Here is a 13,748-nt window from a genome sequence, read left to right as displayed (position 1 = left end):
ATCCAGAAAGCTTTTAGAATAGCTAGAGAAACCTGTCTTGATTTTTTTTTCCAGACAAAAGGGTTTCTTTGTGTAGCCCTGGCTGTCCTGGAACTCTGTAGACCAGGCTGGCCTCGAACTCAGAAATCCGCCTGCCTCTGCCTCCCAAGTGCTGGGATTAAAGGCGTGTGCCACCACTGCCTGGTGAAACCTGTCTTGAAAAAGCAGAACACAGAGAGCAGTCTGGAAAGCTATCTTGAGCAGAACATAGGCCTCCAGCTTGGATGATTTGACTTTCAGTTGTTTCACCACTCCCAGATATCCCTTCCCTTGGGAACCCTGCCTCCAAGCTGAGGCTGGTCCTTGGCAGGACATTTGCTCTCATGATAGCTGCGATTCTGACTGGGGTGAGATGGAATCAAAAAGCAGTTTATTGCATTTCTCATGTTTACAGACCACTTTTTCTTTTGAGAACTATCTGGTCGTTTTATTAGCCATTTGATTGGGTTGTTTGGTTTTAGTGTGTTTAACTCTCTTGAGTTCTTTGTATAGCCTAGATATTAAGCCTCTGTACAGCTGAAGCTCTCCCTGTCTTAGAGGCTTAATTAGATTAAGGGGCCTATCAATAGTGGATGAATAAAGAAAATTTTTCAACACAATGAATTTGTCTTTCACTAGTAGAGAATGAAATTATGTCATCTGAGGAAAAATGAACAACTGGATATAGTGAGAATTTCAGTTTTTTAAAAAAATTCCAGCTATGTACATATGTATGTATATGACTTTTATTAAAACAAAAACATACATATGTACATACGTATGTACATAGCTGGAATTTTTTTTAAAAAGTCACACAGCAGGTGATTATGATTTGCCTCCTGCACTAGCAGAGGTGTGGTTTTGCCAGCTGCAGACAGTTTAATTCTGGGGATTCTTAAGAGGGTGTAAAGGGGGGAGCGCCAAGATGGCTGGTGATATCTCCTCTGTTGCATTTGTGGATTGCTGGATATTCTGCCAATGAAGATAACACTTGCCCCTAGGAACCTGACAAAGTTTCTAATCAGCAGGAAGTAGCCTAAATAGGTTATTTCCCCCTTTCCCTCTAATCTTCTTTATCTCTTACCTAGTGTTGGTGGATTGGAAGGGATTAGGGTGGAATAAGGGTTGAAAGGGAAGTAGAGGAATAAGAACCCAGTAAAATAACTTTAAAAAAAAACAGCAACTGGAGGTAATCTTAAGTGAATTAAATTAAGTCCCTTGTAGAAAAACATTACTTGTATAGACTCATAAAATCTGGCATGTGCAAATCACATGAAAGGAAAGGCTATCTAAAGGAAACAATGGGGCCATTCCACCTAATGGGGACAGACAGGTGAACAAGAAGGGGCTGGTGGCTGAATATGGAGATGAGCTCAAAGCACATTTTATAAGAAAAGCCCTATGTAACTCAATCCAATACAATTTTTAAAATCTAAAAATAGATATGTAAAAGTCAGACCACTCACATGGTTATTTAAAACTAACCAAGGAAAGCAACCACAGCATATTAATATCTTTTATTGTCAGACTTTGTGAGCCAAGAGACACTGCTTCCATGTAGCTGTCCATAAGAGATAAGGCCAAGGTAACTCTTCTTTGTGAGCAGACTCGTTTGGCCCACCTTTATATTTTTTTCCATAAAAAAATAAAAGCCCAAGTCCAGAGTCTTTTTCTTCTGGTTTCAACCGCTGTTATTTACAGGTGCTGTGTTCAGGCCACCTTCAGGAACTAGGGACAAACCGATGTGTGAATTCCATTAAAGCCTCAGTGTTTGTGTTGGGGGGTCCCTTAGAGGTTTGCTTGAGGGGTACAGAGTTTGGGAATGCAGCAGCTTCCCCCCACATTCGACATGGTTATATCTGTAGTCTAGCCAGAGTGATAATACAAGTTACCCTTCAAAGAAGACCAAAAAAAAAAAAAAATTAACTTAACTTTTAGAAATAAAGACTCCAAAATGACTTCAAAATGACTTATTGTTCTAAAAACATTACTGGAGCCAGCAGTTTAAGAGTGGTTTATAAATACAGTTATCTCTCTGGGCTGCAGACCTGTTAGTAATACAGCAGTCACAGGTCGCCGCCCTTGCTACATGTAAAACGAAACTTAGTCAAAAAAATGTCTCTTTCCAAAATACAGCAAAGACAGGAACGTCCAGGACCCGGGTCTGTTAATAAAGCCACCTTGAGACTAGAACTCTGAACTAGGAAAATATACACTGTTTACAACATTGCACATCCTCCTTCCCTTTGTGTTTAATGCTTACAGGACAGTGATTAAAGTGTTGAGTGTGAACACACGCATGCGCGGGTAAGCACGGACAGTTGAAACAAAGCAAAACAAACAAACAAACACGTTAATACATGTCCATAAGGAAGGCTGCCAGCAGCACTCCAACAACACACTGTCCCCTTCCACTCTGTCTCCCCTCCCCACTCCCTCAGCTTCCCTCATATTCAGGAAATCAGGTTGGGGAAGTTAGTGCACAATCAGTGGATCGATGCTCTGCAAGCTCCACCAGGAGGTGAAGGCGCTTCCCCTCAGCAGCACAGTTAAGGTCGACTAGGGTCCACTCTGCAAGTTTAAGGCACTTCTGGCTGCTTTGGTGGCCACGTGGTTTTCTCCCCTTTCTTTTTTCTTTAAGGCAAGTATCATCTAAGGAGTACTAAAGCTTAAGAGACTGTGCAGACTGTTAAAGGTTAACAGCTTAATATGTGATCACTGAGGCTGATCGGATGAAGGGAGCCCCAGAGACTCCTCCCTCTGACGACTGGTTTCCAGAAGCCTGGACAGCTGTGTTTCTAAAGCTGGGTCAGGACCTGGCACTGGCCCAGGCAAAGAGTGGCACGTTCAGATTGGAAAGACACACAGGCTTGGCTCGTCTTCACCTGGAGCTGCCCTGGCTGCTCACAGAGCGCGTGGTGCTATAGCGCTTCTTCACAATCATGCTGATGTACGCTTTCATGAGCTTGGCCACGTCCACCACCTGTGGGGGAGAGGAGAATCCACATGTGGTCACCAGTCTCTACCAGGTTCCAGAACCTAGCTAAGCAGACATCCTGACTGCCCTCCAGCTTACTATGTTAAGTTGAGGTCCAGACTCACAGGGAACCTGGAGTCCAGCAGAGTGGGCCATTCCTAGCTCTGGAGAAAGTGAACTGGAGCCTTTCTAAAGAAAGCATGCACCACCTGGTGGCTCTTGTCTAGAAAGCAGTGATTTTATTTGATGGGTGTTGTCTGACTTTGCGAACTAGTACACCACTAGTATACCAGAGCCGGTACCATTAGAGTTCCAACAGCTATCCTCAGTTAAAATGATGGTGACACCTGGAGACCACACTAGCCTTTATAGCCACAGTAGCTAATTCCAGGTCCATTTATCTGGACATAGGAGAAGGGAGCCTAGTTGGTGGGGTTAGACCTATGGCAGGGGCCCCACATGTGCAGCTCACTTCCACTGCAAACCAGCCATTCTCCTGAGCTAGGTAGGATCTTTCACTAGCATCTTCCAAGGATGCCACTATCACTGCTCTCAGCCTGGACTATATATACAAAGGCACCTTCTTGGCTTCTATTTCCTCTTCCATCTTCTAATCTCTCCCGACCCATACTGATGTTGGTAGGGCCACTAGCTGTAATGTCTTACACAATCCTATATTTCATGGTAGGTTCCTGCCTTCCATGGGATTCAACTAAGTGTCACAACCCAGCACTGGAACCTTCTTCTCTATGCATACTTTCCCTGGGAATCCACTAAACATCATCATTTACCTTCCTGCTCCCCCAACACCCCAAATGCCCTCTTGACCACCACCCATCCACCTTGACCACTCTTTCTTGGCAGCAGCACCCTTGCAGAGGCCTCACCTGGCTTCTTTTATTATTACACTTGCTCAAGTTTGGATGGAGTCGATAGCTCATACATTCAGTGACTTTTCTAAATGTGATTTTGTGATGCAGAACCAACTATGACCAGATGGGGGAGGTCCCCTTAGCTCCCTCCTGCTCCGTGGATGCCTCTGGAGTACAGTCTTTTTATCATTTTATTTCATGTGTGAGTGTTTTACTTGCATGTGTACTTGTGTACCACGTGTGTAACTGGTGCTGGAAGAGGTCAGAAGATGGTTGGGAACCATCATGTGGATGCTGGGAATTAAACTAAGGTTCTCTACAAAAGCAACAAGGGCTCTGAACTGCTAAGTCATCTCTCCAGCCTCCAGAGTAGAGCCTGACTGCTGTGGTTTCTTGCCATGGTCACCTCCTCTCTTCAGGGTGTCATGGCCAACAATGTTCTTTCTCACTGTATCTTTAAGAAATCTGGAGCAAGTTGTTCAGACAAAGAGACTCCGTCACTGGCAGCCAGGAGATGGGGGGCACCGTTCTCTGCTTCCCCTGAGACCAAGCGAATCTTGTCTGACTCCTCTGCCTCTTACCTCACTCGTCTCAAAGAGCAGCTCCCGCTCATCAACCACGATTTTGTACGTGTTGGCCAGGGGTGCCCCGAAAGAGAGGATGTGCTCATACTGGAAGACTTCTAACGGTTTGCCCTCTCCACGCTTGTAGACAGACACGGCATCTGCGCTGACGCCCAGCCAGAGCTCCTGGGGGAAGCCACCTTCTTTGCACTGTAGGGGCACAAGAATCAGTATAAGCAAACATTGGATGAGGACGGCCTGAACATGTTAAAGAAGCCACAAGGCCAGTGCTTGGCACGTTATACTGGTGGAAGTCACCATGTCAGCATCTAAACAGAAGTGGCACCTCAGTGCACATCCTGGTTGACTTCTGACTGGGTAACCGATTTTAGGCTTCTTAGAAAACAAATGGGTAAAGGCTTATACCTTGCTCTGGTGTTCTTCATAACACCTCATCTCTATCTTGAATTAGCTATTCAATTACGGTTACCTGAACCAGCCCACACAGACCAAGTAACACACAGGTTGGGCAAGCAACTTAACATCGGCAGCCAGCCACAGAGTAAGCCAGGTCTGCTCTTCTTTCTTTTCTAGGCCTGTCCCCATCCTGTCTGTGCTGGTTTATCTAGGATCACAGAGGTAAATTCTCCCAATGGCTGTCTCTTGGCTTCTCTCCACGAGATGTGGCAATGACCTGATATATATTCAGTGTAAACGCACTTCTGGCCTGACTGCAGACTTGGAGCAATGGGAGGAAACCAAGAGCCTGTGTAGGGAACAGCAACCCAGGAATGATCGGAACCAGAGCACAAACGGGTGCTGTAAATTAGGTGCACTGAACAGAGCAAATCTAGGGCGCAAAGTGCCTCATTTATACACCAGAGCAGTGGCTCTCAACCTTCCTCATGCTGCGACCCTTTAATGCACTTGGTGTTGTGGTGACCCTCAACCATAAAATTATTTTTGTTGCTACTCTGTAACTGTAATAAGTTATGAATTTTAATGTAAATATGGGGGGGCTCTTGACCCACAGGTTGAGAACCACTGCATCAGAACAAACATTAACAAAACCAACCAACCAACCTACCACGCCCAGGCCAGCATCCTCCCAGAAACAATTAAAGTATCTTGAAATAAGGTATTTAGATTTTGGGCTGGAGAGATGGCTCAGTGGTTAAGAGCACTGACTGCTCTTCCAAAGGTCCCAAGTTCAAATCCCAGCAACCATATGGTGGCTCACAACCATCTGTAATGAGATCTGACGCCCTCTTCTGGTGTGTCTGAAGACAGCTGCAGTATACTTACATATAATAAATAAATAAATCTTAAAAAAAAAGTTTTAAAAAAAAAGATTTAGATTTTTATAAAGCTTCGCTGTAACGTCATCAAAGACCATGCTAAATTGCTGCAGCTGTAAGAAATCTAAAAGCTTGTCTGTAAAGGTGTTGGGAAACTTGTCTATTCAGACAGGAGGGAATGTCTCACTGGCTTATGCAGTGTGCTTGCCAGAGGCCTTGTGGTCTCTGGCACTAACTAAACTCCACATCTGCAAAGAAAATACACAAGGGAGATGGCCGGATCTGACACGCAGTCCTGTTTGATGAGTATCGCTCTGTTCTACACCACCAGGACAACTTCCTTCTAGTCAGTGGTCGTAAATACATAAGGGCTTCATGCTGGGATGGGGCAGTGCCTAAGCTACAGCCATGAAACCAGGATTCCACTCTACAGGATACCTTCATGGCAGATCATTATGAGGGACAAAGAGGGGACGTGTGAGCTCAGGACTTCTGCCCCTGGCACCTACAATTCGGAATGTTCTGAAGACTGAAACATCCTAAGTGCTGACTGGAGTCAGGGGAAATCTTTGGATGGAGACTGGGGACGTAGCTCAGGGATAAAGTGCTTGCCTCTGCACCAGAGCCTGGGTCTAATACCCAGAATGCAAATAGGGAAAAGTTACTACGTCTTTTAAAAAGTTGGATCTTACTGCCTGGTGGTGTCCCCAGCAGAGGCAGGTGACTCTCTGAGTTCCAGGACAGTCCTTTAAGACCACCTTCAGCTACAGAGCAAGTCTGAAGCCAGCTGAGCCAGATGTTAATCTAGCTCAACAGCAACAAAAATCAAGCCAGCCAGCAGCCAGACACACACACACACACACACACATAGAGGCCATCCTACTAGTGACTCTATTATAGAAATATTTACTACAGAGGAACAGAAAATAAACCTTTGAGGAGGGCTGACAATATGGTTCAGTGGGTAAGGTGTTTACCATTTCAGTTCACTGATCTTTGCCTTCTTCCGGATGTCACAAACACACACACACACACACACACACACACACAAAGGTAAAAACAAAAACTACTGAAGAAAACACAACAAAAAAATAAATCGAAAGAAAACCCTTCTGGGACATGAGGATGCTAATGGCTCGGAGGGTGCAGAGCCAAGTGGTCCCTCGAATCCCATTTTCTGCGTGACCCCAGGAAGGTTCAGGTTCCGACACAGCTCCGTCAGGACACAACACCTGTCTGCGCAGCCAGCTCTCACCTCCACGTCAAAGAGTGTTGATCCATAGCCCGGCCACTCCTTGATCAGGGCCATATACTTGGCCATGGCCTGTTCCTGGTTCACTCCCTGCAGTTTCTTCCACTTGTCAATGATGCTGGCTCGAGCTGAGCAGACTTCCTCCTTGATCCACATGTCCAACATCTGCTCCTCCTCCACCTTCTGCCGAACCACCGACCCCGTCCGGAAGCTCCGCCGCAGCGTCCCCTCCAGGAAGCTGGTCCGCCTCTTCTCCAGGCGTTCATAAGGGGTGAAGGTTTTGGTTGACTGGCTGATGCGAGCTTTGAGTCTCTGCAGAGAATAGACCTCCTCGAGGGGTGGGACGGAGGTGTGCAGGGAATAGTCGCCCTGCAGGTACTGCAGCCTCAAGGCAGCCAGCACTTGGAGGCTTTCCTCAGGGGCTGGGTGGTGGCCATGGATGACCGCTTCGTGGGCCTAAAGGAGGTGACAGACAGAAAGTCAGTCAGGAAACCTCTACTTATGTCATGTCACACTGTGCCCCAGCCTTCTTTAAAGCTTAAATTCCTCCCCCACAGAGCACCCTCCTATCCCCCACTTGGATTTCTCCTAGTAAAGCACAGCCCGCTGCTTCAAAGCCAAATTCCTCCCCTTCATGGGTGTCATCCAACCCTGGACTATCTTTTACTCCCATGGTCTCTTGGCAGTGATGTTTTTTTTTTTCCCCTTTTCTTTTTTAATTCACTTTCCATCCTGACCTCTGTCCCTCCTCCCCTTCTCCTCTGAGAGAGTGGAGACGCCCTGCCTGAGTATCTCCTGACTCTGGCACATCGAGTCTCCTGGCAGCAGCGTTTAAACTGAGTGCTCACTCCACAAACTGAGCATCTAGCTTCTCCTTGCTGGTAAATCTACTGCTGTGCCTAATCCTACGAACTTTAGCAGTTTATTTATGGGCTTCTCTCTTGCCTCCAAGCAAAGGAAAAAAAAAAATCTGTCTCTCAAAGTTCCTTTTACCTGTTCAAACATAAACGCAAACTCCACGCTGTCTTTTGGCACGCTGTCTGTGTCCAGGAAGCAATAAAGCTTGAAGTAGAATTTCCATGGCGCGTCCCCAGCTTCTGACGTGGCCGCTAGCCTACAGGCAGAAGCCACGAAAGATGATGGGGCAAAGAAATGACACAAGGGGTCGACACACAAACAAAATAGCAAGGCAGTATTTGTCAGAGAGTTCCTCTGTGGTTTAGCCAAAAGGAAAGTGCACGTGTCCAGCCAGGTTCCACTTTAGGACAATAAAGAGAAAGCTTTCAAGCAAAGCGGACCAGCAGGGACTGATGAAGGGCCCCGGATGAACTGGCACCATCTAATCTGTTACTATCGTACAGAAAGGCTGTCTGTTCCTGCCCTTTAACTACTTTCAATTATGGTTGAAATTGCTATGAGGATTCAGGGGGCTGTATTCGTGTGCCAAGCATACTTAGGGGTTAGAGATCAGATACTGGAGGCTGCCCTGCCGGAGGGATACTTTGTATGGTAGACATGTGAGGCAGTTGGAAGAGCTGGGTGCTGGCTTGGGTCCCGCAGCCTCATTTAAGCTTATTGGGAATAAGTGAAACCCCATCAGTTCTAAGAGACGGTGAATCCAGGGTGAGAGGGAGAGAGCGGGGTGACAGGCTAGGGATGAGACAGACAGATCAACCTTCAGACCATGGCTCTGTCCCTGAGTCAGGACATACAGGTGGCAAAGAAGAGGTAAATAGATTAACAAGGGTGAAATAAAACTAACGCAAACATCTGCTGAGGCCAGACAGGGAGCGTCAAATGTCCTTCCGACGTTTTGAAGAGGAAGAACTTACTTCTCAAACTTTGCCAGGACGTCAGCCACGATGGTCCGGCTTTCGATGGCCTTGTCCACCTGTCCATTGTACTCAAACAAGGCAAACATGTTCCTGCTGTCCTCCATGGCGAGGCCCCGGATCAGCTTCTCCACCACCTGGAAGACATATTAGAGGCTCTCAGCTCAGACGTGGCTCTGCTTTTACACACATTCGACTTCATCTGTCAGAGGAAGAGGCTGCTGTGGCAGGGTCCACGAAGTCCCCCCCCCCCCGTCCCCCCAGACTGTGGCCTCCTCTTTGCCCCATTGCTTAAGCATGTACTCGTTTCCTCTTACTGTCTGATAAATTCAGCTTTGACTTTCTTCTGCCCCCACCCTCCCCCGGGGGGGGGGGGAAGGGGGAGTGGAGTGGAGGAATACTAACCTACTTTTTTCTTTTTGGTAAAGCCTCAGTAGTTGGAAAAGTAAGTGAAATCCCTAAGTCTCACCTTTTATTTGATATATTGATGAGCCTTGTGAGCCTTGAGAAACAATGGCAATTTCTAATGGTGACTCATTTTAAAAGGCTCCCAAGGCTTTATTAGCAATGCCACCATCACCCCAAGCTTTCATTGGGCTTGACTTAAAAGTACAAGGGAAAATGTATTCTTCTGATGTGATATTCTCCACCCTCACGTGGCACAGAGAGACACCCAGTGGCGGAAGCGACTTGACACACCCCTCTCACAGTACTTTGCCCTTAGCAGATCCAAACACATTCAAGATGGGGGAGATTATGTCTGAGGGACATTAAGTTGAGCTTTACACTTCCATGTAACTGCGCTTTTACCTCTACTGTGTGCGTGTGCTTGGCTGCTGGCTGTACTGACTTCCTTGTTTGTTGAGCGGATATGCTGAGCATAAACATTCGGGTATGTGCAACCTCAGTGCCACAGGTGTATGGGCCAGTGTGCACCAAGCACAAGGCGACTGTCCGCGTTCCCTACCTCTCCAGCTGTGGTATGTGAGTTGATGGTGATCTTGCAGGAACCTCCACCATGGCAATACACCGTGGACGTCATTTCCTGCCGGTGGATCAGAGCTTCAATTTCATCTCGGGAAGGCACAAACTCTCTGCATTTGGTTTTCTTAAGAGATTCGTAGGTAAAGAGGGCATATTTCTCCATCTCGGTTCCTGGGAACTGTTCCCGTATCCTGGGGGACAAAGGTGACTGTGAACTGTAGATAGACACAGGCTGGCTAGGGGGAGCTGGGCTGTGTGTGTGTGTGTGGGGGGGGATTGGCAGCAGAGGTTGGGAGGCTGCCCCCTTGTGGTGACAGGAGCAAATGGCAGTGTTTTTCTGGCTAGGTCCAACTTTACTTCAGACAAGGAAAAACTGCGTTAGGGGTAGTCTGCTGCCAGTTTTCTCTGTGGTACCACTAATGCCCAAAATTATAATGCCTTGGGCCATGGCCTTGAATTAAAAAAGATCGGCCCACCCCTGCCTCCTGCTGGGATTAAAGTGTGCATACCATGCCTAGACCTGGCCTTTCTTTAATATAGGGGTTCGCTCTGTACTCCACGCTAGCCTTGAACTCTTGTTCCTCCTGCCTCAGTGCTGAGATTACCAGAATGAGACACTACGTTCAGTTTTAAATGTTGTTTGGCACAGTTAAGGAAAATGAGATTTTTAAGCTGCTTTTGCCACACATAAAACAATGAGATGAAAGATAGGCTACTCAGATTCATCTAAGTAGTCATTTTATTACCTAAATGTATTCCATAACTTCATGCTGTCAACCTTAGAATAAAATCTAGTGGGGGCTGGAGAGATGGCTCAGTGGTTAAGAGCACTGACTGCTCTTCCAAAGGTCCTGAGTTCAAATCCCAACAACCACATGGTGGCTCGCAACCATCTGTAATGGGATCTGATGCTCTCTTCTGGGGGGTCTGAAGACAGCTACAGTATACTTACATATAATAATAAATAAATCTTAAAAAAAAAATCTAGTAAGAACTAATATGGTACACACACACACACACACACACACACACAAATAAAATATTCAACTTAGGGTTTTCTATGGAGAGTAACTAAATGAACTAATTAATTAGTAATTAATTAAATTTAGGGTGCTAAATCCATAGCAGCTTGGTTCTTTACACAGCTTAAAGGGCAAGAGGACATGTAAGTTACACAAGCTTGCCCGAGGGGACTTATGGGCTTGCCTCTGTTGGGAGCTCTGCCCAGCTTCTTTCAGAAGCACCCCCGGGCCTAGTGCTTTACCTTTTCAGGTGGAACTTGAGGTACTTGAGGATTCCTCGGCTTGGCAGGAAGGTGCAGCTGAGGCATGTCAGGATCTGCCAGCTGTAAAGGTTGCCCACGCTGCCAGGATGGGGCACCTTATTGGTCTGCTTGATGAGCTGACAGTATAGTTCATCCCGCAGAGGCCGTAGGTCATGCCCAGTCTGCAGGATGCCCTGGATGATAGGGATGGGGTCAGACATGGACTCCAGTTGCTGCAGTGAATTGAATATCTTGATGGCTTCATCCTGAAGGGTCGTGTAACCTTTGTCCTTAAGCACTAGGAAAAGAAAACCAACCGAAGTCACTGGAGGGGCTGGGAGAAGTTACATCAAGTGCAGGAGACAAAAGGGAGGAACGTGGGTGGGGACAAGCAGCCGCTTCTAACGCAGAGTCCACCCAGAGGTGAGTGAGCCACACTGCTCCGTTAAACAGCCGAAGCTTTAGTACAGAACCTGCTCATTTAAAACCTGAACTGTAGTTGGACAGCTTCCTCACATGGACCTGCTCACCTTGACTTAAAATGACAGGTTACATCCTGTCAATCCATTAGAACTTGAAAATACTGTCAGTCAAAACTGCAACTAGTCCTCTATACACCGTAGCCTTGCCTCACTAGTCTTGGATTTGCCACATACCCCACACAGGCTGCTGCTGCTAACACCATGCTGTGAAGCCCATTGCATGATGAAGGAGTGAATACACAGACAATTCATTGCATGTTGTATCGAGAATTAAATACAGAAGGGCTGGATAGGCACACCTTGCCACCACTGTCCAGCAGGTGCTGTATACTCTAAGGATGACTCTGAGTACATGGAGAATGCTGGCATTTTCTGACGTCCCTCTAAATCATTGGTTCTCAACCTTCTTATTTCTAATGCTTCTTTAATACAGTTCCTCCTGCTGTCCTGACCCCATCCATAAAATGACTTCATGGCTACTTCCTAACTGAAACTTGGCTTCTGTTATGAATTATAAAGTAAGTATCTGATACACAGGATACCTGATGTGCGGCCCCCAGAAGGGTCGTGGCTCACAGGTTGGGAACCGCTGCTTTAAATCTTTACTTGAGCACATTCTACTGTCTCTTTCCTGTCTGGAATGACTTAGAGACTCTCTGAGTGAGCAAGGCTTCCATGTTAGAGCAAAGTTAAGAGGATCTGAGGATCCTGAGGGCTTTCTGAACTCACAGTTGAGATTTATGTCCCCGTAGGGAAGAGGCAGGAGCGGGGAGTGCAGCGGGTGATGTGTGTAACGAAGGATCGGGTTCCGCTTGTAAATCTGCTCCACCACGTCAGAGTTCAGGCAGTTCTCCTGCAGAGGAAAGCAGTCATTTAAAGAAAGCAAGGAGGCTGAGTGCGGGGAGCATCGCTCTTAGAGGGCAAATCTAACCATGCTTCCACACACAGGAACATCTTCCAGGAATTATGGGAAATCTAGTGTTGACTATTTCCAGCCAAAGAGAACCCAACCTGGATTTGAGCACAGACTCCAGAAACATGTGACACAGCTCAGTCTGTTTCAAGTGCACGTCTCCCCACGTTATTAAAATTCCCTGTCCCTGTCGTTACTCACACGTCTACTCAACAAATTAATCTTCTTCATAAATTGCCATCAATCATGTGATCTCCAACTATAATTCATTTTAAAATACATTTATTTATATTTTGAGTCTTGGGATTGGATCTAGGGTAGCCTTAGAACTCCTAACAATCCTGCCCAGTCTGGCAACTGCTGGGGTTATAAACATGCAGTACCACAGGCTGGCTTATATTATTATTATTATATCATCATCATCATCATCATCATCATCATCATCATCATCATCATCATCATCAGTAGTAGTAGTTCTTTTAAATAGAGGGCATTATAATATTCTTTGGAACCAGAGCTAGAGGTGGCTGTGAACTCCCATCATCATCATCATTATTATTATTATTATTAGTAGTAGTAGTAGTTCTTTTAAATAGAGGGCATTATAATATTCTTTGGAACCAGAGCTAGAGGTGGCTGTGAACTCCCATCATCATCATCATTATTATTATTAGTAGTAGTAGTAGTAGTAGTTCTTTTAAATAGAGGGCATTATAATATTCTTTGGAACCAGAGCTAGAGGTGGCTGTGAACTCCCCAACATGGGTCTAGGAACTGAACCCTGGCTTTCTACAACAGCAGTGAGCACTTTCTCTTAAACACTCCGCCTTGCTGGCCCTTCTGTGCTTCTTCCACACCTGAAAATGACACACCATGCCCACGGGGAGGTGCCCCCCTTAGGCCTCTCTACCCTGAATTTAAGATCTTTTGACAGAATCCCATCCTGTGTGTGTTGATGCTTGTCACATGCTACTGGGACGCCGCGAGGCAGCCACGTCACTAAATAAATAGCAGGATTGGGGACAGGCACTGAATCATTCTTCCACTGAAATTTCATTTCCACTAGGAAAGCTTTCCAACCACACTCACTGGAAGCTGGAAGGAAAGTGATGACTTAAATCTTCTAGTTAATTGGGGTAGCTTGTCTCATTTCTGAAGAAGCATTCTTTTATATTTGGAAAATTCTATTTATTCTCCGAATGTCTGAATTTGCAATTAGAGAATAAAAATAGATGGCATAGCTTTGATAAAAAAATGTGTGGCTTGACATGTTAAAAAAAAAAAAAAAAAAAA

The 13,748-nt window shown here is 46.0% G+C and overlaps 1 protein-coding gene across 5 annotated transcripts in view; it reads right to left on the bottom strand.

Annotated features, from left to right (window-relative positions):
- Positions 1 to 1,520: 1,520 nt before the first annotated feature.
- Myo10 (myosin X) overlaps positions 1,521 to 13,748 on the bottom strand; it is a 201,052-nt gene continuing 188,824 nt past the window's right edge. For all 5 annotated transcript variants that reach the window (XM_031360245.1, XM_031360247.1, XM_031360248.1 and 2 more), the window contains 8 exons: positions 12,272 to 12,395; positions 11,061 to 11,358; positions 9,780 to 9,987; positions 8,813 to 8,949; positions 7,974 to 8,094; positions 6,984 to 7,436; positions 4,449 to 4,640; positions 1,521 to 3,001 (listed from right to left, as the gene is read on the bottom strand). In XM_031360245.1, the coding sequence (XP_031216105.1) occupies positions 2,900 to 3,001; positions 4,449 to 4,640; positions 6,984 to 7,436; positions 7,974 to 8,094; positions 8,813 to 8,949; positions 9,780 to 9,987; positions 11,061 to 11,358; positions 12,272 to 12,395 (1,635 nt within the window). In that variant the 3' untranslated portion in view covers positions 1,521 to 2,899. The remainder of the gene's footprint in view (positions 3,002 to 4,448; positions 4,641 to 6,983; positions 7,437 to 7,973; positions 8,095 to 8,812; positions 8,950 to 9,779; positions 9,988 to 11,060; positions 11,359 to 12,271; positions 12,396 to 13,748) is intronic.

The sequence above is a fragment of the Mastomys coucha genome, unplaced genomic scaffold (assembly GCF_008632895.1).
Source record: "Mastomys coucha isolate ucsf_1 unplaced genomic scaffold, UCSF_Mcou_1 pScaffold8, whole genome shotgun sequence".
Classification (NCBI taxonomy): Eukaryota; Metazoa; Chordata; class Mammalia; order Rodentia; family Muridae; genus Mastomys; species Mastomys coucha.
This window is presented reverse-complemented; position numbering and strand designations above follow the sequence as displayed.